The sequence below is a fragment of the Aquarana catesbeiana genome, linkage group LG11 (genome assembly GCF_042186555.1).
Source record: "Aquarana catesbeiana isolate 2022-GZ linkage group LG11, ASM4218655v1, whole genome shotgun sequence".
Classification (NCBI taxonomy): domain Eukaryota; kingdom Metazoa; phylum Chordata; class Amphibia; order Anura; family Ranidae; genus Aquarana; species Aquarana catesbeiana.
Window position 1 is genome coordinate 100,522,597 of NC_133334.1, and position 25,348 is coordinate 100,547,944.

The 25,348-nt window shown below is 43.3% G+C and overlaps 1 protein-coding gene across 1 annotated transcript in view; it reads right to left on the reverse strand.

Moving 5' to 3' along the window:
* Positions 1-13,221, reverse strand: part of LOC141112210 (mucin-2-like) — a 245,720-nt gene extending 232,499 nt beyond the window's left edge. The window contains exon 1 of the mRNA XM_073604810.1: positions 13,119-13,221. Within this exon, the coding sequence (XP_073460911.1) occupies positions 13,119-13,206 (88 nt within the window). The 5' untranslated portion in view covers positions 13,207-13,221. The remainder of the gene's footprint in view (positions 1-13,118) is intronic.
* Between the last annotated feature and the right edge of the window lie 12,127 nt (positions 13,222-25,348).

Genomic DNA, 25,348 nt, shown 5'->3' on the forward strand with positions numbered 1-25,348 from the left:
GAACAGTGCCATTGCTGCCAATAGTCATGCGATTTGATCTCTCAAATCGCATGACAAATCGCTCCAATGTAAACCTAGGCTTCTGCACACCTGCAAGTTATATATAAAGATTCCGCCTTTATCATTAACAGCTGTGGAGAATTGCAGGTAATGAATTCAGCTGGTGGATAGGCAGTGTTTGTGTCAGCTTTAGTTCACATTGGTGTGATTTGACATGTCAAATCGGTGGCAATTGCACAGTTTTAATTGGTGTGACTTTGGGGTGCAATTTGTATTGATATCAGTGCAGAAACCTGCACAGATGTCTCTGAAATTCCCCCTGCAGTCAGGACTGACATGCGGGAATGAAAGTGTGTGATTTCAGCTGAACTATTTCCTCCCTCTGTCAGTGTGAACCAGGGCTCAAACTGGGCCTTTTGTTTTTGTCATTCACCTGCTGCTAACCCAGGGACACCATTTCTTATTGAACGCCTTTAATTATCATAAGTAGAAATACAAATTTGCATATCTGCAAATCAACAAAAATAATAAAATTCTAATAGTGGTTGTGATCAAATATTCGCAGCAGCGATCAAAAGAGTGTGGTTTCACATTCTGACCCAGAAATAAGGCATTGTAATCACCCACAAGTTCCTGTGCTGGTCACGATCTCCATCTAGGTGGACATGGTGAGGTCCCTCTTTAGCAAAGAGGAGGTGCTGCCCATTTTCCGGATAAGGGTATGATATGTGCTTGTGCTTAATCAATGTGGGGGTGGATGTGGTAATTAGATTTGGTGTGGGTGGGGTTCATTGATTTGTTTGGCATCCCCACACATTTGCTTCTGGCCCATGTGTACACATCACTTCCTGCATTTGTTCTGCTGATGTAAATGCAAGTATAAATGAGAGCTCCTTTCTATTAAAATATATGACTTGTTTCACAGTTGGTCGACTTTGGACCTCCGAGTTGCTTGACAAGTTGTACTCCATGATTCTCAATGATAACTAGGGATGGGCCGAACATCCTCCCTGTTCAGTTCGCAGCAGAACATGCGAACACCGTTAAAGTCTATGGGACATGAACATGAATAATCAAAAGTGCTAATTTTAAAGGTTAATGTGCAAGTTATTGTCATAAAAAGTGTTTGGGGACCCGGGTCCTGCCCCAGGGGACATGTATCAATGCCAAAAAAGTTTTAAAAATGGCTGTTTTTTCGGGAGCAGTGATTTTAATAATGCTTAAAGTGAAACAATAAAGGTGTAATATTCCTTTAAATTTCGTACCTGGGGGGTGTCTATAGTATGCCTGTAAAGTGGTGCATTTTTCCCGTGTTTAGAACAGTCTGACAGCAAAATTACATTTCTAAAGGAAGAAAAAAGTCATTTAAAAGTGCTAGTGCCAGTGTTCTGCCGAGAAAGTCCCCCCCGGCGGATAAGGACCCCCCTGTACTGCGCAGCGCTTGCGCAGTACGAGCCGCCGAAAATGGCTGAAGCTGAACACCTGTGAGTCAGCTGTACAGGGCGCCTGTAACAGGGCCCCTCGTGGGCTCGCTTCGCTCGCCACGCTTCAGGCACGGCCTCGCTTCGTTCGGCATATTTTGAGTCTAACTCTATGTCCACTTGGATGGTGGGGCTTGAACCTGGACTCAAGGCAGAATGTAGTGCGCAGGCACCGTGTAGAGCTGATGATCAGCTGTTCAACTTCGGAGGCGGCTCCGTAGTCGTTTGTACTGTGCAAGCGCAGCGCATGCGCACTACAGGGGGGTCCTTATCCACCGGGGGGGGAACTTTCTCGGCAAGACACTGGCTATTAATGAATTGTCGGTCCCGACAATACACATGAAAGTTCATTGATTAAAACGGCCCGGGATTCCTCCACAGTCCATTACCAGGCCCTTTTGGTCTGGTATGAACATTAAGGGGAACCCCAAACCAAAATTTAAAAAAAAATGCGTGGGGGTCCCCCCAAATTCCATACCAGGCCCTTCAGGTCTGGTATGGATATTAAGGGGAACCCCGGCCAAAATAAAAAAAAATGGCGTGGGGTCCCCCTCAAAATCTATACCAGACCTTTTAGGTCTGGTATGGATTTTAAGGGGAACCCCGTGCCAAAATAAAAAAAAAAATGGCGTGGGGTCCCCCCAAAAATCCATACCAGACCCTTATCCGAGCACGCAACCTGGCAGGCCACAGGAAAAGGGGGGGGTGAGAGAGCGCCCCCCTTCCTGAACCGTACCAGGCCACATGCCCTCAGCATTGGGAGGGTGCTTTGGGGTAGACAGTCTGACAGCAAAATGACATTTCAAAAGAAAAAAAGTCATTTAAAACTACTCGCGGCTATTAATGAATTGCCGTTCCGACAATACACATAAAAGTTCATTGATAAAAACGGAAATGCCTGTCAGCGCCATGTCCGTACCCACCCCCTCCCCTCCTGCTGCTAAAATTACAGTCCACAATTCACATTATCCTCTCTGTTTAATCATGTAATGCGCCCCTGTGTCTGTTCCTTATTAAAAAAAAATGCAGCTATATATATATATCTGATTTCAGAGCACTAATTGGGGCTCACGTGACCGGCCGGCTCTCTCCTCCTCCCCTCCTGACTGACATCAGTGGGGGAATCTTGGTTCTATCCCCTGCAGCTGCCAGGCCGAGAGAGGAGAGAGCCAGCCGGTCATGTGAGCGCCAATCGGCGCTCTGAAATCTGGTATATAGCTGCATTTTTTTATAGGGCACAGACACAGGGGGTTACATGATTAAACAGAGAGGGTAGTGTGAATTGCGAACTTTGGGATAACAACCACTTTAATTAAAGAATTCATTGAGCACCATAAGACTTCTCTTTTCCATGTTGTGATATAAATATATATATTGATGCAAGCTGAGCTATGGTTTCTATTTGGATGATTAATGGGGTGACAGGACCATATCATTAACTCTTATGGGGCGTACACACGGTCGGACTTTTCAGCTACAAAAGTCCGACAGCCTGTCCGACAGACTTTCGACGGACTTTCGACGGACTTGCGGCGGACTTTCTAACGAACAGACTTGCCTACACACGATCACACAAAAGTCCGTCGAATTCTTACGTGATGACGTACACCGGACTAAAATAAGGAAGTTGATAGCCAGTAGCCAATAGCTGCCCTAGCGTGGGTTTTTGTCCGTCAGACTAGCATACAGACGAGCGGATTTTTCGACCGGACTCGAGTCCGTCGGAAAGATTTGAAGCATGTTTCAAATCTAAAGTCCGTCGGATTTGAGGCTGAAAAAGTCCGTTGAAAGTCCGGAGAAGCCCACACACGATCGGATTACCAGCCAGCTTTAGTCCGTCAGCGTCCGTTGGACTTTTGTAGACGAAAAGTCCGACCGTGTGTACGCGGCATTACAGGGGAAAGAAGCTGTTTTGACTTTATATCACTCAATATCACGAAGGTGAGCAGATTGGTGTATTACTGGGTAAATATTTGTGCACTACACAATGTGAATTTTGAAGAGAAGAACACAATTGCATTCACTAGGAATAGGCCTTGATTACTTTTGAATTTTATTATATGCATATTGTTGGTTGTTGTTACAGCACTTTATGAATATAGTATTTATTGGTCATCATATATGTATTGTAGATATGTACTGTTTTTTTTTTTAAATTTGGATATTAACATTAGCACATGTAGTGTTTGAAGAGGATTTTTAAAGCGGGGTTCCACCCAAATTTTGAACATTATCTCTATGCATTCTCTTCCTTGCCTAGATGCTGACATGCTGTGTAAAAAAATTTAAATTGCCGTAATTACCTTTTTTTTTCTAATCTTCTTAGCACTTCCTGGTTTTCCTCCCATGGGAATAGGCGTGTTTCTAGCCTCTCCCAGACCTCCCACAGTCCCCTGGGAGCTAGTCTCAGGCTTCCCAGCATGCATTGTGCAACAGCGTCATCACAACATCTCGTTGAATGCTGGGAGCACAGCATTCACTGCATCCAGGAAATACATGCTTGTGGGCTTCAAATGCCCACAGTGAAGACAGAAACCGCCTTCAGTGAATTTTATAAGTTATTCTTTACAACAAAATCGGACACATAGGCGGACTTATTACACAGAACATGTGAGTAGATAATCATGAGAAGAAAAGTTTGTGAATGAACTCCAAAAAAAAAAAAACGATAGATAGGTGGACCCCCGCTTTAATGCACCTTTGACATACATGCATTTTGTAGATACTTATTACCCGTACTAGTTCATAGTAGGTAGTGCTGCACTATTGGATTATTGTACTATTCATCTATGTGACAGCAAGGCAACACATATTTAAGAATGGAAACCTCTATCCTTTATCAGTACATGTTTCCTTTAATGGACAGCTGTACCAACTTTTCTAATACAACCCCCACCACTTTTCACCTGGCATACACTCACATCCCCACCCCAGAAGCTTACTTGCCTATGTACCAGATCTGTATCCTGTTATTTTATTGGCATATCCTACACCCCTCCTGACTGATGGCACAGGTTTGAAAGCCTACTCTGATCACTGCTTCTTCTTTAGAATAATCTGGTATCAGAGATCTTAGCATCCCTCTTCATTTCATAGCATTGACATAAACAACCAAAACGTGAATGAAGTTGGCCAAAGACAGCTTCAAACCAAGGTTACCTTTCAGACCAACTCCAATCAATACAATTGTTTTGGTTGGCATGGAAAGGGGTGTCCATTTTTTTTATAATGGCCCTGTTGGGGAGATTTTACTCACTTCCTGTCATGGTGACTATGAAGGAAGGGGGTTCTCCCCAGCTGAGACACATATGAAAATAAAAACCTCACAGAGGTTTTCAACTTTTCCTTCTCTGATGAATCAGCCCAAGATAGGGGGGAAGGGGTACCAAAATGCATTGCCTTGTTGTCCAACACTCCTGTAGCCTTACTGACTAAGGATGAACTGAACACCCCCTGCGGTTCGGTTCGCACCAGAACATCCGTACAGACAAAAAATTCGGAAGAACACACGAACACCGTTAAAGTCTATGGGACATGAACATGAAAAATCAAAAGTGCTAATTTTAAAGGCTTATATGCAAGTTATTGTCATAAAAAGTGCTTGGGGACCCAGGTCCTGCCCCAGGGGACATGTATCAATGCAAATTTATTTTTTTAAAACAGACGTTTTTTCGGGAGCAGTGATTTTTTTAATGCTTAAAGTGAAACAATAAAAATGAAATATTCCTTTAAATATTGTGCCTGGGGGGTGTCTATAGTATGCCTGTAAAGTGGTGCAGTTTTCCCTTGTTTAGAACAGTACCACAGCAAAATGAAATTTCTAAAGGAAAAATTGTCATTTAAAACTGATCGTGGCTGTAATGTATTGTCGGGTCTCGGCAATATAGATAAAACTCATTGAAAAAAAGGGCATAGGTTCCCCTCCAGTCCATTACGAGGCCCTTTGGGTCTGGTATGAATATTATGTGGAACTCCGAACCAGAATTAAAAAAAAAATTTGATATGAAAATTAAGGGGAACCCTGCGCCAAGTTTAAAAAAAATTGCCCTAGGGGTCCCCCAAAATCCATACCAGACCTGAAGGGTCTGGTATGGATTTTAAGGGAAACCCTGTGCCAAAATTAAAAAACAATGGCGTAGGGTTCCCCCCCAAAATCCATACCAGGCCCTTATATGAGCACGCAACCTGGTAGGCTGCAGGAAAAGAGGGGGGATGACAGAGCAGCCTGATTATCAGAATCTGGAAGCCCCCTTTAACAAGGGGAACCCCAGATCCCGCCCCCCATGTGAATTTCAGAAAAAGTGTCCTAAAAGGTAAAAAAGACAAGAAACAGCGTGGGACAAGTTCTTTATTAAAAAATAAAAAAATTAAAATGTCCAGGACTGAAAAAGAAAAAAAAAGTCACAATAGTCCCGCTTCCATGGGAGGCTCCTGCTGAGTGACGCTTCTTCTGGGTGACAGCTGTTATATAGCTGAGGGTGTAAACGGGTGACCCCACCCCCCAACGCCACGGGGCTTCCGTGGTATTTTTGTGAAATGGTAGGGGTACAATGTACCCCATTACCAATTCACATAGGGGGGCGGGATCTGGGGGTCCCCTTGTTAAAGGGGGTTTCCAGATTCCGATAAGCCACCTGCCCGCATACCCCCACAACCACCGGGCAAGAGTTGTGGGGATGAGGCCCTTGTCCCAATCAACACCCCATGTTGAGGGCATGTGGCCTGGTATGGTTCAGGAGGGGGGCGCTCCCTCATCCCCCCTCTTTTCCTGCGGCCTGCCAGGATGCGTGCTCAGATAAGGGTCTGGTATGGATTTTGGGGGCAACCCTTACACCATTTTTTTTTTATTTGGCGCAGGGTTCCCCTTAATTTCCATACCAGACCTGAAGGGCCTGGTATGGATTTTGGGGGGACCCCCACGCATTTTTTGTTTTAATTAATTAATAAGTTCCCCTTAATATTCATACCAGACCCAAAGGGCCTGGTAATGGACTGGGAGGGGAACCCATTGCCTTTTTTTCAATGATTTTTAACTATATTGCCGAGACACGACAATTCATTACAGCCGCGATCAGTTTTAAATGACAATTTTTCCTTTAGAAATGTCATTTTGCTGTGGTACTGTTGTAAACATGGGAAAATACGCCACTTTAAAGGCATACTATAGACACCCCCCACGCACAATATTCAAAGGAATATTTCATGTTTATTGTTTCACTTTAGGCATTAAAAATATCACTGCTCTCGAAAAAACGGCCGTTTTAAAAAAAATGTTTGCATTGATACATGTCCCCTGGGGCAGGACCCACTTCCCCAAACCCTTTTTATGACAATAACTTGCATATAAGCCTTTAAAATGAGCACTTTTGATTTTTCATGTTAGTGTCTCATAGCCTTTAACAGTGTTCTAGCGGCTTTCGAATTTGCCCCGAACACCGCATATTGTTCGGTGTTCGCTGAACAACCCGAACAACCAAAGTTTGGTCTGAACTTATGCTCGGACCGAACCGTTCGCCCATCCCTATTGCTGACCAGAAAATTGGAACCATATATATATGGACTGTATGCACCTTCTATGTGGGCCCAGTTAGATACATACAGCCCCATCTAGCTGCTGGTTTCATGTCTGTTGGCCCCCATTGGCTCCTGCCCTGATTGTCCTTGTACAAGAGCTTCAGTATTACCTTTGATGTAGGTAATTGTATGATATTATGTCAATTAAAATGACTTTTACTACATTAGACTTAGACTGCTTTGATTCTATATATGTATATATCCCTCAGATTTGAGTTGACTTGAGCTGGGGTTTTATTACCTTTTATACTCATCAGAACAAATCATATTTTTCTTCAGGGGGGACCAGTTCCAGTGGTTCCTATAATCACTACATTCTGTAAGGTTTTAGTTTTACAATCCCCATGAAACAGCTTTATTTTCTTTCTTTTAAAATGTTTTATCAAAAACATTTAACAGCATGGTACAATACATCTAGGAAATGGGAATGGCACAAATTATTTTCAGCCATTACAAACGTTTTTAATGGAAATATAAGGTCTAGACTAGAGTACAAGAGTTTTAGACAGGCTTGCTAGTACATAATTTTATAAATGTGTGCTACTGCTTAAAACATTTTTTTGTATAGTTTGCAGTTATGTGTATATGAACATGAGGGGAGTAAAATTTGGTTATTATCCAGGTGTTGCTTTCTGGTTTGCAGTGCAACACAAAGATTACGCATTACCGTGCCTTCTTATGGAGTCTATTGAAGTCTTAGAGAATTAGTTAACTCCCATTGTGGCTGAAGTCTTATGCCAAGAGTTGTTAAAGTATATCTAAAACCACTTTAGATTTTCGTTTTTTTTTCTTTGTTTTGTTTTGGATAGATGAATAAGAGGCTAGAGCCCCTGTTGGGTAATTATTGCTACCCGTGCCCCTTATTTAAGGAATTTAAGCTCTCTATATGTCCTAGTAACCACTGTAAGTGTCAATGAAAGTTATAACAGGTAAGTATACAGATATTTTTTAGGTTAGTCAGAAGAGGTAGCAAGAGGGGTCCCACAGCTTTCTGAGACCTGTGTGACGTGTCCAAGAAGGCTGCGAGGAAAAGGGGATCAAACTTCTAACCGGAAGTGGGAGAGGGTACTTGTCAAGACCAAATACTTGCTCCCCTCTAAAAAAATATAAAGTGCCAAAACCTAAAGAGGAAGGGGGAGGAGGCAGACAAGCAGAACTTCACCTTTTAGATGAAGTTCTACTTTAAGGATAATCCAAAATGTTTGTTGTCACTAGTAAAACAACTCTCATGGTGGGAAAAATTTAATAAATAATATTGCGGTGCTAAAAAAATATGCAAGACTTTCAACCTCTAATATAAACAAAGGTGAAATGATAAATCTCAGTCACTTGACTCAGTGGTGGCATAACAAACCCCACTTAGTTAAAGTGTAATATATCACAGCTCACTACATTTACAATATAACCATGTATAATCTGAATTCAAAGCAAATAATATTAAGCAATAATTCACATTAAGGTATAGAGCAATAAATGTCCTTAAAGTGTCTAAATAATCAAAATCTTCAATGTAAAAATGTGTAGTCGACCCCCTCCTCCCTCCTATGGTGGGGACACTTTTTCTTCTGACAACTATCAGAGTACATATCTCTTACTTTCTGTTGTGCCTACAGAACAGGATGTGAAGATAAATCTTCCCGGTGGGGAATCATTGGATTTAATTTTGGATATACTTTTAAAACGGCGCTCCCCTCAAAAGAGCAAAGTTCCGCTTTAAGCACTCCCCCCCCCCCATGCCACATTTGGCATGTAAATTTTTTTGGGGGAGAGCGGATGCCTAGTTTTGACAGGTATTTTGCCTAGGCAATCAGAGCAGAAGCTCTCCTCTCCCCCTCCCTCACTGCAATCTTCTGGGATGCGTTACAGGTCCCAGAAGATTGCTCGACCATAGAGGAGACACAGCACGACTTGCATATGCACAGTGCACACCCGGCTGTGAAGCCACAAGCTGTCACAGCCTGGTGCCCACACTTGTAATGCCAGGGAGAGGAGAGGGAGAGAACCAGAGTGTGTGTTTATTAAAAGTCAGAAGCTACACTTTTTATAGCTTCTGACCTTTAATAAACACCAAAACAACTGGAATTCCGCTTTAGGTTTAAATTTAAAGTGATTGTAAACCTTCATTTTTTTTTTAATAACAAACATAGCATACTTACCTCCACTGTGCAGTTAGTTTTGCACAGAGTGACCCTGAACCTCGTGTTCTGGGGTCCCCCAACAGCCCTCACGGCTCCTCCTTGCATCGGTAAACCCCCTGGGAGAAGCTCTCTCCCTGGGAGTTACCTTGCGGGTGCGCTCCTGAGTCCAGCATTTGTGTGCATAGACACAGAATGCCGGACTCGGCCCCGCCCCCCGGCACCTGCGTCATTGGATTCGATTGACAGCAGTGGGAGCCAATGGCTGCGCTGCTATCAATCTATCCAATTAAGAGCCAAGAACATCGGGGAGAGAAGGTGAGCGCGTCTCTGCTGAGGGAACGAACGGGCTCAGGTGAGTAAAATGGGGGGGCTAGGGGGCTGGTCACTAGAAGAAGTTTTTTCACCTTAATGCAAAGGATGCATTAAGGTGAAAAAACACAAGGGTTTACAACCCGTTTAATCTGCTTATATTTTGCCTTACTTGGTTCCTCCATCCACCCCCCTCATCAACATGCTGATTAAATGTTTTAAATAAAAGCTTGCTGTTTTAATTACATACCTCTTTTGGACCCAGTGATGATATCACTCTCTGTGCATCTCTATGCAATGCTGGCAGATCATTGCCAGTGGGAGGGGCTAAAGGGGTGCTGTACATAAATTCATGAAAACCTCACAACACAATGCCTCCATGCTTTTCTCAAGAGTACTCATTACTGATGCAAGTAGTTGGCTGTCTCTTGGGAGGAGTTATGCATATACCAGAATGCCTGGGAGGATATATCAGTCTGGAGGAACGGGTGTTCATAAGCAGACTTCAATTGCAGTACAGATTGCATTTATAGACGGTGTTAGATAATACCAGGTAATACCAAACCTGCTGAACCAAACTAAAATCCAATAAATGAAACGGACAGGTCAAGGACAGTAAGGCTGGGGAGGAAACAGCTTGATGATGCTGGATGTTCTCCAGCCAGGAAATGGAGAACCAATGCACACTGTAGGAAGTTTACAATGTCAGTCAATCAGAGTAAGCATTTTTAGTACAGGAGAGAGGTCTGTACAACTGTGCAAGACTGAAGGCAAGGCTGGAGTTCAGTTTAAAGCAAAGCTCTCAGGCAGACACGTAGAAAAATGCTGCTGCTAGGGGCATCTGGCATTATTTTTTTAAACTCATGAACACAGCTGCATGTTATTTAACATGGCCATGCAAATGCAGACATTTATGCGCATATTTTTGTGTAGTGTTCACAGGCATAAAAGAAAAAAAAAAAAGAACACTCCAAAGCTGTACTTGGAGAGATGCTGCTGAGCATAATTTATGTGCATACACTCATATATATGTGCGTATGCATGTAAATGTATTCTATTGGATAGAATATTCATTGGCCTTTTTTTCTGCCAATGTTTTTGCAGAAAAAAATGCAGCATAAATTCATATTCCTATGTGCATGGGGCTAAAAGGTTGAATGAGGATGAATCAAATCCAAAGGACCCCCAGTCTTTGATCAATAAATTTCTACATTTATCAAAAGCATAAAAATATGGAAAAACAAGCGCTTAAAAACATAACAGCCCCTTAAGATTTTAGTTAAATGAATTAGTGCAATAGCAGCTAAATAAACATTTATAGGAAATGTGTACTATTTTTAATTATGTTTTTAATATAAATACATATAAGTAAGAGCATGCGCTGGCTTCATACAATTGCTAGTTCTGTTCATGTCAGTAGCAATGAATTCATCTGTGTCTTTCCTTGTGATAGTTTATCATGCCTGAGGATCAATTCACTAAAGCATAAAACATGCAACATTTACATTACATGGGTTATTTGCTTGAAAAAATATTTTCTAATTTACTGAAAGTTCAACCACTTGAAATAGCTACATTTAAAAGAGAAGTATAAGTTTAGATAAATATATATATATATATATATATATATATATATATATACACTCACCTAGGTGGATGCAGAATCGGTTTGATGCTGCATCTGTCCCCTGCAGGCTCTAAGTCCAAGAACTGAGTGATCAAACACCACTGATCGCTCAGCTCTTAGTCTTCGGGCTGCAGAGAGCCTTCCAGGCATCTGGGAGGATGAGGACCATATGGTTGGGATCGTTTCAGATCCTGGACTGGCTCTGTGATGTCAGTCGACAGTGGGCTTTACCTGAAAACGGGTCACAGGATTGAAGAACAAACTGCGCTCCTGTGATCCATTGGAGAAGTGTGCCAAAATAGCTTTGGCTATACTTCTCCTTTAATGCACACACATTTATCAGTTTGTTGTATTTGTATTTTGAGTGTACAATTCAATTCATAAATATATTTGCATGGGTGCATCTCTAGCCACTTTTTTTTTTTTTTGTTTTGTATGGAGTAGAGAATGGATAAAACTCCTCTCAGGTTGCTGTTTGTGGCCCATTAGGCAGATTGCTCTTCATTACCTTAAAGGGGTATTAAACCCCCAAAATATAAAAAAGTGATATAATACAGCTTATAAATACTTAAATGTGGTGGCTGCATTAGTTTTAGACATTTGTCCTTTATTGTCAGGAGGTGATCCAGCCAGTACCACACTACCTGTCTGTCTCCACTATACAACAGAGACACCTTTGGACAGAAGCACTGTCATTCTTGGGAGAGAGTAGTTGTGGATGCACTAGCAGATTTGGATAGACTTCACTAACAAGTTAATGCTGAACTCCAGCTAACACTTTAAAAGCAGTTACAGCAACGTTTTTATTCTTTTTGGATAAACGTTTTACATAAATGAATACAAGCTGATTATTGTAAGCACCCCTGTCATTGTTAAATGGTTTGTCTCAACCCTCTAACTGTCACTTTTGGAAGACAGCTTGGTCTAGTAAAGGAAGTTGAAAAATAGCAGACTTACTGGCTGGATCACTAAGTAAAAATAAAGGGAAAAAAGCCTAAGGGCTGGCTTACACCAAATGCTTTTAAGTACATTTATAAAATGGATCCGGAATGCATATACAGTAATTTGCATGTATTCCAAAGTCCCTAGTTCACACTAGTGTGGTCAGTTTTGGTGCTTTAAACAAAATTACAACCTGCTGCATTTTTTTTATCCAGTACACATCAAAATGCATGTAGATGCATGTAAATGTGTGTAAACACACAGGAACACACATAAGAAACCATTGTCCTAAGATTTTTTAGGTGCAAAAAAAAAGAGAGCAAAAAAAAAAAACATATTGGAACATATTGAAAGCACTTTAAAATTGTGTCTAAACATGCATTCAAAATGCTGAAACTGTAGTGTGAAAAAAACAAATACAGCCACCTCATCTAAGAATTGTTAAGCTGCAATATAATACATTTTTGTTTTTGGGGATAAGTACCACTTTAAGATGTCACCAGAATGGGTGCCCTATTGGAAAATATAATATATTTAGGATATCAATTTTAATTTTCTGTTCCATTGCCAATATTCACCAGGGTAAATGTAGAGGGTATTTCCCCCCAATAGAACATGGGGGAAAAAAGCCCAACAAGCATTTTTAAGAATTCTCCTGCTCTATTCAAAATTAAAAGAAAAAAAAAAAGTTTGAGCTTTAGATAAACTGCAAAATACTATTGGCTTGTGAGTTTCAATAAGGTGTCTAATGAGGAGAGCAGGGAAAGAGCTATTTGAAGTGATGATAAAATAATAAACAGTATATAAATAGCTTTTTCATGAAAAGGGGATTAAACACCCTGGAAATATTTAGGTTTGTGAATTAACCACTTTTAAGAGGAAATTATAATTAGCTAAAATAACAGACAGCTAAAACAAGACATCAGCGACTAGACCTTATAATGTAATTCTGTTGCCTTGCTGTCTTTATTTAAATAATTTTTTATCTCATTGCACATAATGCCCAAATTCTATGAGATAAATGTTCAGTCATAGAGGAACAAATACCTGAATCCAGAGTAACGACACCAAAGAGAGTCTGTGCCAGCCACAGCACCATCAAGCTGGCAGCCTGATACCCCATTGTATGCCCCATGAGCAACAGCCTTTCAGTAGTATAATTTACAGTTACTTCTTGCTATTTATAAGACTATTTGGTATGTTAGTGACCTCACACCAGGAAGGATAGGGTAATATGCAATCTTTACAATCAACAAACATTACTTTTTTTCCTTCTTTATTTTAAACTATGAGGAAGGGATCTTCTGAAAGGTATTTATTTTTTTAACCAAGTAACTGCTGGACAAGCCTGTCTACTCAGGTGATGACATCAACAAATGCAAATAACCTGTTCCTTTTACCTATATTAGACACTCAATAGAGATTTAAAAACTTCATTGTGTAGATTTTTTTCATGCAGTCAAAATCCCAGACCACTACATCAGCAATTTCATTTTTAGAATCAGTTATCAGTTTTTTTTTTTTTTTTATTCCACCTCAAACACATCTAATATCAAACCAGCCATGTAAAAAATTAATTCATTCTTAATAATGTTACCTTCTCATGTTTATTGCCCCGCAACAATCTAAAATATTATATAATAATATTAGCTTATATGTTGACCAAGTTCGATTCATGTTTGTGTTATTTGTGTAATTTCTGTAAAGATTAGTAATAGTATGTTGCTATTCGATTGCAAAAAAGAAAATAAGAATTAATTAGAAGCGTTGTTCATCGTGACCAACCAAAATTCTTAAAATCACACTAAATGATTATTCTCTAAATGTAATCAATACACATCTACTACTTAATAGTACACAGAGTGGGACATTAAGAACAAACATAGCTACCCTCAGGAAGGGAAGTCGGGGAACAAGAAGTTGTATCACAGCAGTAAAAAAAAAAAAAGAAAGAAATGGAATTTGGAGATTTGAAAACAAAACAAAACAGAGTTTAGTGTCACTTTAATTATTCCACAAAATGAAGGGTGAAACCAGAGTGGTTGCTATTGGCAACAACACTGTCATGTTTTTTTTTTTCTACAGTTTTAATATATCAGTCCTATTGTGTGTATGACATTATATACATCTATATATATATATTATTATTATTATTATTCACAATTTATATAGCGCCAACAGTTTATGCAGCACTTTACAATGTATGGGGGGGAAACACAATTACAGTACAGTTCAATACAAAAGGTACAGGAGGGCCCTGCTCATAGAGTTTACATTCTAAAGGGAGGGGGTGGTGGTACAAAAGGTAATAGCTGCAGAGAATGATTTGATGGGGGTGGCTTGGGGACAGTTGTTAGGTGGGTGTGGGATAGGCTTCCCTGAATAAATAAGTTTTCAGGGATCTCCTAAAGGTGGACAGGGTAGGGTCTGATTGGACATACTAGGGCAGGGAGTTCCAGATGAAGGGAGAGGCTCTGGAGAAGTCCTGAAGGCGAGCATGGGAGGTGATAACAAGGGAGCTAGAGAGCAGGAGGTCCTGGGAGGAGCGGAGGGGATGATTTGGGCGATATCTGCAGATAAGGTTGGTGATGTAGATGGGGGCGATGTTGTGAATGGCCTTGTAGGTTATGGTTAGCATTTTGAATTTTATGCGGTGGGGTAGGGGAAGCCAGTGAAGGGATTGGCAGAGAGGAGCAGCATGGATTGGTTAGTGAGGTGTATTAGTCTAGGAGCATAATTCATAATAGACTGAAGGGGGGGATAGCCTGCGTAAGGGTAGGCCATTAAGAAGAGAGTTGTAGTTGTCAAGGCGGTAAATAATCAAGGAGTGAATAAGTTGCTTTGTGGTGTCATTAGTCAGGAAGGGTCGAATTCTGGAGATGTTGTGGAGGTTAAGGCGGCAGGATTTAGCCAGTGATTGGATGTGGGGGCTGAAGGAGAGGTCAGAGTCAAGGATTACACCCAGCACCCTGGAATGTGTGGAGGGACCAATGGTTGTGTTGTTGATATTAATGGTGTAGTCACAGGAGGGGGGGACCGTGAAGGAGGAAATATAACAAGCTCAGTTTTAGAAAGTTTGAGTAAGTGGTGTGACATCCATATCAATATGTCATTTAGCAAGTTTGAGATCCGTAAGGAGATTGAGGGGGTGAGTTGAGGAGTGGAGAGATAGATCTGGGTGTCGTCAGCATAGAGGTGGTATTGGAAGCCATGGGAGGTTATCAACTGGCTCAGGGAAGAGGTATAGAGTGAGACTAGGAGAGGCCCAAGGACGGAGCCTTGGGGTACCCAAACAGAAAGAGGAAGGGGGCTGTGGAGATGGAGTTGTAAGTGACACTGAAAGTGTGCTGAGATAGGTAGGAGGAGAACCAGGATAAAGCTGAATCACGGAGGCCAAGGGAATATAATTTACTGAGGAGGAGCAGGTGGTCAACTGTGTCAAAGGCAGCAGGGAGGAATAAAAGTATGAGTATGGAATTGGTTTTAGCAGTTAGTAGGTCATTGGTTAGTTTTAGTAGGGCAGTTTGAGTAGAATTTTGTGGGCGGAAGCCAGACTCTAGGGGGTCGAGAAGGTTGTTGTCCGTGAGGTAGCGACTCATTCGGTCATGGACAAGGCGTTCGATGAGCTTGGAGGCAAACGGGAGCAGGGAGATGGGTCTTAAGTTATTCAAACAGGTGGGGTCTAGTGAGGGTTTTTTGAGTATGGGGATAACCAATGCATGTTTGAACGGGGAAGGAAAGGTGCTGGAGCAGAGTGAGAGGTTGAAGATGTGGGTTAGGGAGTTGAGGATAGAATGGGAAGGTGGTCGCAGTAATTGAGAGGGGACAGGGTCCAGGGGACAGGTAGTGAGGTGGGCCATGGAGAGGAGTTTATCAACTTCATCTGTGGTAACTGGGCAAAAGGAGGAAAGTATTGAATGTGGTGTTGGACCCGATGTGTTGGGTAGGGGAGGAGTTTGAATGCTGGATATCTCCTTGCGAATTGTGTCGATATTGCAATTAACATGGGTGGCAATCTGTTGAGCGGTAAGCAAGTTGGTCGGTGGGGGCAGTGGGGGGTGAAGTAAGGAATTAAGGGTAGAAAAGAGTTGACGAGGTTTGGATGAGAGGGTTTTGATGAGAGTATTGTAATAGGTTTGTTTAGCAGTGTGGAGGCAGGAGCTGTATTTAAGAAGGGCAGATTTGTAGAGGGTAAAGTCTTGCAGGGATTTAGATTTATGCCATGCTCGCTCAAGAGCACGGCTGTGTCTCTTAAGACTTCTGGTGTCGTCTGTTTGCCAGGGTTGTGGCAGATGGGGCCTGGTTCTGCGTGTAGAAAGTATGTCTAGGGAGGATGACAACGTGGTGTTGTAGACGGAAGTTGTTAGGTCTGGGCAGGACAGGGGTGCGATTCTGTTATAAAGGCCATCAGTAGCAGAGTGAAGAAGGGAAGGGTTGAGGTTGCGAAGGTTTCTGCGGGTAGGTGTTTGTGGGTTGGCAGCATGGGATGTAGGAGACAAGGAGAGTGTTAAACAGATAAGGTTGTGATCGGAGAGAGGAAAGGGGGTATTAGAGAGATTGCAGAGAGTGCAGCGATGGGAGAATACAAGGTCAAGAGCGTTGCTATTGGAGTGAGTGGTGGTTTGTGTCCATTGAGTTAGGTTAAAAGAGGAGGCTAGGTTGAGTAGTTTATAAGTGGTAGCAGTATTAACATTGATTGGAATGTTAAAGTCACCTAGGATGATGGCAGGCACTTCAGATGAGAGAAAATAGGGTAGCCATGCAGAGAAGTCATCCAGAAACCGTAACAATGGTCCAGGAGGCCGATAAATGACTGCGACCCTCAGACAAGCTGGAGAGAAGAGACGAATGCAGTGCATTTCAAAAGAGCAGGGGGAAAGAGAGGGAGGTGTGGGAAGTACCTGGAAGGTGCATTGTGGGGAGAGGAGAAGTCCGACACCACCTCCTTTTCGTCCACTGGGTCTGTTGGAGTGAGTCCAGAGGAGGCCACTGTGGGACAGGGCAGCTGGAGAGGTAGTGTCAAATTCCTGGAGCCAGATTTCGGTTATAGCAAATAGATTAAGAGATTTGGAGAAGAAAAGGTAATTGACAGAAGCTAGTTTTTTGAAGACTGAGCGGGCATTCCAGAAGGCACATGAAAGAGGGGGGCCGACTTGTGGAATCAGGGGAATTGGGATGAGAAGGTTGAAGTTACGACTACTGTTGGAGGAGGTAGATGGCCAATTTTGGCGTTGGGAATCGGGTGTGGGAGGGCCCGGGGTTTGGTGCGATGTCCCCAGACATTAGGAGTAGTAGGAGGGTGAGGGTGATAAGGCGGGAGTGGGATTTATGAGAGGGCAGATGCTGTGGTGGAATGGAAGAGGTGATACTGTGAGGGCTTAGAAAGAGCAGGAGGTGGTAAGTGGCGTAATATTGAGTGGGAAGAAGAGAGGGAGATATGTACAGGTTGGGGGCTGGAGAGGGGATAAAGAAATGAGAGTTTGAGGAGAGAGGACGTTATAACAAAGATTAGTGTGATCATGTTAGAGGGTGGAAAGAGGGGAATAGAAGGAAGGCTGAGGAAAGTTATGGGGCGTACACACGGTCGGACGTTTCGACCTGACTGGTCCAACGGACGCTGACGGACCAAATCCAGCGGACAATCCGACCGTGTGTGGCCCGCATCGGACTTCCGAAGGACAGACAGTTAGATTTGAAGCCTGCTTCAAATCTTTACATCGTAACTCCACCGGACTCAGTTCCTGATGGAAAGCCCGTCTGACAGACCAGATACGACGCAAGGGCAGGGTACTGCATCTCGCGCTCGCTGCAATAGGAAAAACACATTTTCCTATTGCGGCGAGCGTGGCGCATACCAGGCCCTTAGGTCCGGTGTGGATTTTAAGGGGAACACCCTACGCCGAAAAAACGGCATGGGGTCCCCCCAAAATCCATACCAGACCCCGATCCGAGCACACAGCTGGCCGGTCAGGAAAGGGGGTGGAGACGAGCGAGCGCCCCCCCTCCTGAACCGTACCAGGCCGCATGCCTTCAACATTGGGGTGGGTGCTTTGGGGGAGGGGGGTGCCCTGCAGCCCCCCCCCCTCCTCCAAAGCACCTTGTCCCTATGTTGATGAGGACAAGGGCCTCTTCCCAACAACCCTGGCCGTTGGTTGTCGGGGTCTGCGGGCGGAGGGCTTATCAGAATCTGGGAGCCCCCTTTATTAAGGGGGCCCCAGATCCCAGCCCCCCACTCTATGTGAATGAGTATGGGGTACATGATACCCCTACCTATTTACCTAGGGAAAAAAGTGTCAATAAAAAAACACACTGCACAGGTTTTTAAAATAATTTGTTAGACAGCTCCGGGGTCTCTCCGGTTCTTCTCCGCACTCTCCGGGTCTTCTGCTGGGCTCCTCCACTATCTTCTGCTCTTTTGCCGCTCTTTTGCCAGCAGGGGCCCGGACTTCTGCCTTCTTTCTTCTGCCTTCTTCTTTTCTTCTCTTCTTTTCTTCTCTTCTTCTCTTCTTCCGATGTTGACACAACGCTCTCTCCGGCTGGTATGCTCTCTGAGCGCTCCGATGTGACTTATATAGGCAGTGACCCCGCCCCCTTATGCCATCGCAGTCCCTGGGCATGCTGGGACTGTGACGTTTTAGGGGGCGTGGTCAACATCACCCGGTGACCACGACAACCAACGGCCAGGGTTGTCGGGAAGAGGCCCTTGTCCTCATCAACATGGGGACAAGGTGCTTTGGGGTGGGGGGCCCGCAGGGCGCCCTCTTCCCCCAAAGCACCCACCCCCCCATGTTGAGGACATGCTGCCTGGTATGGTTCAGGAGGGGGGGGCGTGCGCTCGTCCCCACTCCCTTTCCTGACCGGCCAGGCTGTATGCTCGGATCGGGGTCTGGTATGGATTTTGGGGGGGACCCCAAACGTGTGTGGGCAAGTCCGTTCATTCTGAAAGTCTGCCGTAACTCAGCGAAAGTCCGTTGGGAAGACTGGCGGACCTAGTCTTCCGGAAAGTTCGGTCGTGTGTAGGCAAGTCCGTCCGTTCAGAATGTCTGGCGGTAGTCCGCTGGAAGTCCGGCGGGAAGAACGTCGGGCCTAGTTTCCCAGAAAGTCCGGTCATGTGTACGCGGCATAAGAGAATAAAGAGGAACTTCCTGCAAAATAACTGTTGAACAATAATGTCTGTACTTACTTTTTTGTAGCATGCCTTAGTCAAAGTGCCCGTGTACAAGTGCCAAACACTTGTTGCCGACGTGACACTTTGTGCAAGGAGTGACCAGCCTAAAACCTCATCAGAGATTCAAAATTAGTCAATTAGAAGCTGATAAAACCAGGCTTGTGGGGGGTGGGGTTTTACAACTGGTCTGGACACAGTGCAAGAGGGGGCAACAGAATAAGGTTAAATGTTTGATCTTGGTTAGGGCAGCTAATACAAAAGAAGTGACACTTTCAAAATCCGAGCACACAGCTGGCCGGTCAGGAAAGGGGGTGGAGACGAGCGAGCGCCCCCCTCCTGAACCGTACCAGGCCGCATGCCTTCAACATTGGGGTGGGTGCTTTGGGGGAGGGGGGTGCCCTGCACCCCCCCCCTCCCCCAAAGCACCTTGTCCCTATGTTGATGAGGACAAGGGCCTCTTCCCAACAACCCTGGCCGTTGGTTGTCGGGGTCTGCGGGCGGAGGGCTTATCAGAATCTGGGAGCCCCCTTTATTAAGGGGGCCCCAGATCCCAGCCCCCCACTCTATGTGAATGAGTATGGGGTACATGATACCCCTACCTATTTACCTAGGGAAAAAAGTGTCAATAAAAAAACACACTGCACAGGTTTTTAAAATAATTTGTTAGACAGCTCCGGGGTCTCTCCGGTTCTTCTCCGCACTCTCCGGGTCTTCTGCTGGGCTCCTCCACTATCTTCTGCTCTTTTGCCGCTCTTTTGCCAGCAGGGGCCCGGACTTCTGCCTTCTTTCTTCTGCCTTCTTCTTTTCTTCTCTTCTTTTCTTCTCTTCTTCTCTTCTTCCGATGTTGACACAACGCTCTCTCCGGCTGGTATGCTCTCTGAGCGCTCCGATGTGACTTATATAGGCAGTGACCCCGCCCCCTTATGCCATCACAGTCCCTGGGCATGCTGAGACTGTGACGTTTTAGGGGGCGTGGTCAACATCACCCGGTGACCACGACAACCAACGGCCAGGGTTGTCGGGAAGAGGCCCTTGTCCTCATCAACATGGGGACAAGGTGCTTTGGGGTGGGGGGCCCGCAGGGCGCCCTCTTCCCCCAAAGCACCCACCCCCCCATGTTGAGGACATGCTGCCTGGTATGGTTCAGGAGGGGGGGGCGTGCGCTCGTCCCCACTCCCTTTCCTGACCGGCCAGGCTGTATGCTCGGATCGGGGTCTGGTATGGATTTTGGGGGGGACCCCACGCTGTTTTTTCGGCGTAGGGGGTTCCCCTTAAAATCCATACCAGACCCAAGGGCCTGGTATGCCGCGCGACGGGGCTCGCAAGGTGTCAATCTCGCCGTTTTGTCAATCTCGCCATTAAAAGCGGCGAGAGTGACTTCCTTTTCTAGTCCTGTCGTACCCGCGTCACGTTCAAAACTAACGGACTTGGACGTGTGTGGGCAAGTCCGTTCATTCCGAAAGTCTGCCGTAACTCAGCGAAAGTCCGTTGGGAAGACTGGCGGACCTAGTCTTCCGGAAAGTCCGGTCGTGTGTAGGCAAGTCCGTCCGTTCAGAATGTCTGGCGGTAGTCCGCTGGAAGTCCGGCGGGAAGAACGTCGGGCCTAGTTTCCCAGAAAGTCCGGTCATGTGTACGCGGCATAAGAGAATAAAGAGGAACTTCCTGCAAAATAACTGTTGAACAATAATGTCTGTACTTACTTTTTTGTAGCATGCCTTAGTCAAAGTGCCCGTGTACAAGTGCCAAACACTTGTTGCCGACGTGACACTTTGTGCAAGGAGTGACCAGCCTAAAACCTCATCAGAGATTCAAAATTAGTCAATTAGAAGCTGATAAAACCAGGCTTGTGGGGGGTGGGGTTTTACAACTGGTCTGGACACAGTGCAAGAGGGGGCAACAGAATAAGGTTAAATGTTTGATCTTGGTTAGGGCAGCTAATACAAAAGAAGTGACACTTTCAAAAACAAACAAGTATAGACAGTAGTTTCAAATTCTTAGTAAGGCAGAATTAAAGTTCAGTTAAGCAATGTAGTCCAGTGTTTAAGAGAATAGTGGTAGACTTTGCAGTTACCAGAGGGTATAAAGAGTCAGGTGGGAAATCGCAGACAGGTAGAGCGACTTTTTGTGTTGCAGGGAAGATCAGGGTAGTTACCTGAAAGAGTAGAGCAGAGAAGGCATGGTGAGGAGATGGTGAAGATGAAAGGTGGTCTTGTTAGAAGAAGTGCCCGTGTACAAGTGCCAAACACTTGTTGCCAGCATGACACTTTGTGCAAGGAGTGACCAGCCTAAACCCTCGCCTAGATAAATAGATACTAGATAAATAGATAGATATGTAATATTTTAGAGCCAATACCTGACTCCATTGCTCACTGCACAGAATTCCTGTATAAATATATATATCAGTTGGATTGGTTGGATATGTTGTACAAGTTACAATACACTTCAATCTGTACTTGACCGAATTGGTATAGAAATTATTTCACCTTATAATTAATCTTTTGCTGTGACATTGTATATCACTCTACCAGACATGCACGATTCATTTCGTTATGAATCAAAATTCGGACAAACTTTGCGCTTTGCAGAGTTACGTATTTATCCGAATCTCCAAATCACAATAGTAATGAATTCCATGAAAACCAATATAAATGATAACAAAAACAACTAATTAATTCATATTCATTTGTTTCATTTGGGTAACATGATGCATTAGTTTGGGCCTTTTGTTAATATTTGGAGGAGCCGAAAAAAACGTAACAAACCAAATGATCCCAATTGATTTAGATCAATTCATTTTTATTCTGGTGGGTGTACTGTGAACATTCTAATACAATTTTTTTTTTTGTATTGGGGTTGAACTTGAGAGAGTTTTTTACCCCCTTCCTGCCCAGACCATTTTTCAGCTTTCAGTGCTATAACAATTTGAATGACAATTGCGCGGTCATGCTACATTGTAACCATGTGAAATGTTTATCATTTTCTTCACGTAAATAGAGCTTTCTTTTGGTGGTTATTAATCACTTCTTGTTTTTTTATTTTTTCCTAAAAAATAAATAAATAAAAGTTTCTGTCAGTAAATTTTGTAATTAGTAGTTAGTTTAGTTATTTTTCTCCTTCACTGATGGGCGCTGATGAGGCGGCACTGATAGGCTGCACTGATGGGCACTGATGAGGCGGCACTTACGGCACTGATTAGGTGGCACTGATGAGGAGGCAAGAATATGCCGCACTTATGTGCATTGATCGGTGGCACTGATATGTGGCACTGATGAGCACTGATAGGCGGCACTGTGTGGCACTGGTGGGCACTGATGGGTGGCACTGGCAGGCACTGATAGGCGGCACTGGTGGGCACTGATAGGCAGCATGGATAGGTGGCACTGGTGGGCACTGATGGGCATAGATGGGTGGCATTGATGGCCAGCAGTGATGGGCATTGATGGGCAGCACTGATAGCCAGTACTGACTGGCACCACTAATGGTCACTGGTTGCTAGCACTTGAGGGCACTGATTGCTGGCACTAGTGGGCACTGATTGCTGGCACTGGCGGGCACTTATTGCTGGCACTGGTGGGCACTTATTGATGTCACTGTGGGTGCTTTATTGTAATCAGGGCACTAATGATCAGTGGCCTGATTACATTCCTAGATGTCTTCTGCAAGGAGATGCCACTGATGGGCTCTCCTCTCCTCACAGTCTATCGGTGTGAGGCATGGAGGGCCGATTACCGGCATCTCCGTGTTTACATGTGACTGGCTGTGATTGGTCACAGCCTATCACATGGTTAAAGAGCTGCGACCGCAGCTCTTTACAGAGATCGGGGTCACGCCTTGTTCTAGCAACACAGCGCGGCTGTGATCGCCGCGCTACACACCCCCGTGGGCACGTGAGAACGGCCGTTCTGGGAAGCCATCATATGACAATGGGTGGGCAGCAAGTGGTTAATGACCAGGCCATTTTTTGCGATACAGCACTGCGTCGCTTTAACTGACAATTGCACGGTTGTTCGATGCTATACCCAAACAAAATTGATGTCCTTTTTTTCCCACAAATAGAGCTTTCTTTTGGTGGTATTTGATCACCTCTGTGGTTTTTATTTTTTATGCTATAAATATAAAAAGAGTGACAATTTTGGAAAAAAAACAATATTTTTAACTTTTTGCTATATTAAATATCCCCAAAAAAAGTGTAAAAAAACAAATTTCATCAGTTTAGGCCAATATGTATTCTTCTACACATTTTTGGTAAAAAAAAAATTGCCATAAGCGTATATTGATTGGTTTGCGTAAAAGTTATAGCGTCTACAAAATAGGGGATAGATTTATGGCATTTTTATTATTATTTTTTTTTTTTTACTAGTAATTTTAGCGGGACTGCGACAAATCGGACACTTTTGACACTTTTTTGGGACCAGTGATATTTATACAGCGATCAGTGCTAAAAATAGCCACTGATTACTGTATAAATGTCACTGGCAGGGAAGGGGTTAACACTAGGGGGTGATCAAGGGGTTAAGTGTTCCCTAGGGAGGTATTTCTAACTGTGGGGGCAGTGTAGTGACTGGAGGAGGAGACAGATCGCTGTTCATAATCATTAGGAACAGCAGATCTGTCTATCCTCCTCTGACAAAATGACTGTTTACATTGACAGTTCCCCATTCTGTCTCTGTCAGGAGTGATCGTGGGTGGCCAGCGGCCATGTGCATCAGCTCCGGTGTAGCGGCGCACGTGCCCCCTAGTGGTCTTAAAGTGCCCGACGAGAGCAGCACAGTAGTCTTTGACCATTGGTTAATGATTCTTTTTGCATTACCATCTTTCATTATACAAAATGCACTAAATATGAAATGGAAATTGCAATAAATACAATAAGGTATAAAAGTGAAATTAGACGATACCTACTTATTGTGTTTGGGTTGGCAGGAGGTGGATCCATCAGAATCTCTGAATCATAACATAACTAATGAATCCGAGATTCATTTTGTTCCATTGATTAATTTCAAATGCACATGACTCCAGTTGATATCGTCCAATCAGCTTATTCCATTTCTCCTTGTAGGTTGGACTAGCAGGGATGACTCAGAGTGCATAAGTAATCTCCCAAAAAAAGGAATTAACATGTTAAAATGAATATAGCCAATCTTCCGAAATCATTTTCTAAAATACAAATTGATTCAGGACAGCGAATATTTGAAACAAATCCAAATATATGAAATGAATTACGAAAACAATTTATTCTAGCATAAGTATGACAAAATGAAACTATACACATTTTTGCACTACTGTGCACATAATAGATTAAAGGTCCCACAGCCTCAGTACAATCTTTTGGTGCAATGGTCACAATCTCTGGACAAGCAAGGGATATGAGTAACAGGGTGCTTAAAGCCCAGTTTGAGGCACGATTATTTTTAAAATGTTTACACCATTTTTGAATTACTGTAATCAGTAAAGGCATGCCTGGAGCTATGGAAGAAGTTAATAAATACATGGCAGGATAAAAAGGGAACCATAATGTCACCAGTCAGTGTCCCTGATCACCGCTGCACCAGTTATATAATAACTGCACTGGTGACAGTATGTAAAAAAAAAAAATTGTGAAAAAAAAAAAAATTGCGAAAAAAAAAAAATTCTTCATTTTCCAAAAAATTACAACTTAAAAAGCCTCTGCCATGCCTCTTACTAAATACTGTGAACTGTCAACTTTCCTAAAAGGGGTCATTTGGGGAATATTTATCCTGGTGTTTCAGGCCTCAAAAAATTAGGTCGTTAGTACATCAGGATTCATCAAGTTATATATATATATATATATATATATATATATATATATATATATATATATATATATATATATATATACCATTGTTTGTGAACTCTATAGTGCTTTCCTACAGACTAAATAATATACACTGATTTGGGTTATTTTCACCAAAGAAATATAGCAGAATAAAGTTTGGCCTGAATTTTTTGGTCTTTTTTCGATCATTTAGCAAAAAATAAAAAATAAACCCAGTGGTGATTAAATACCACCAAGCTCTATTTGTGTAAAAAAAATGATAAAAATGTATTATGGGTACAGTGTCGCACGACTGCTCAATTGTTATTCAAAGTG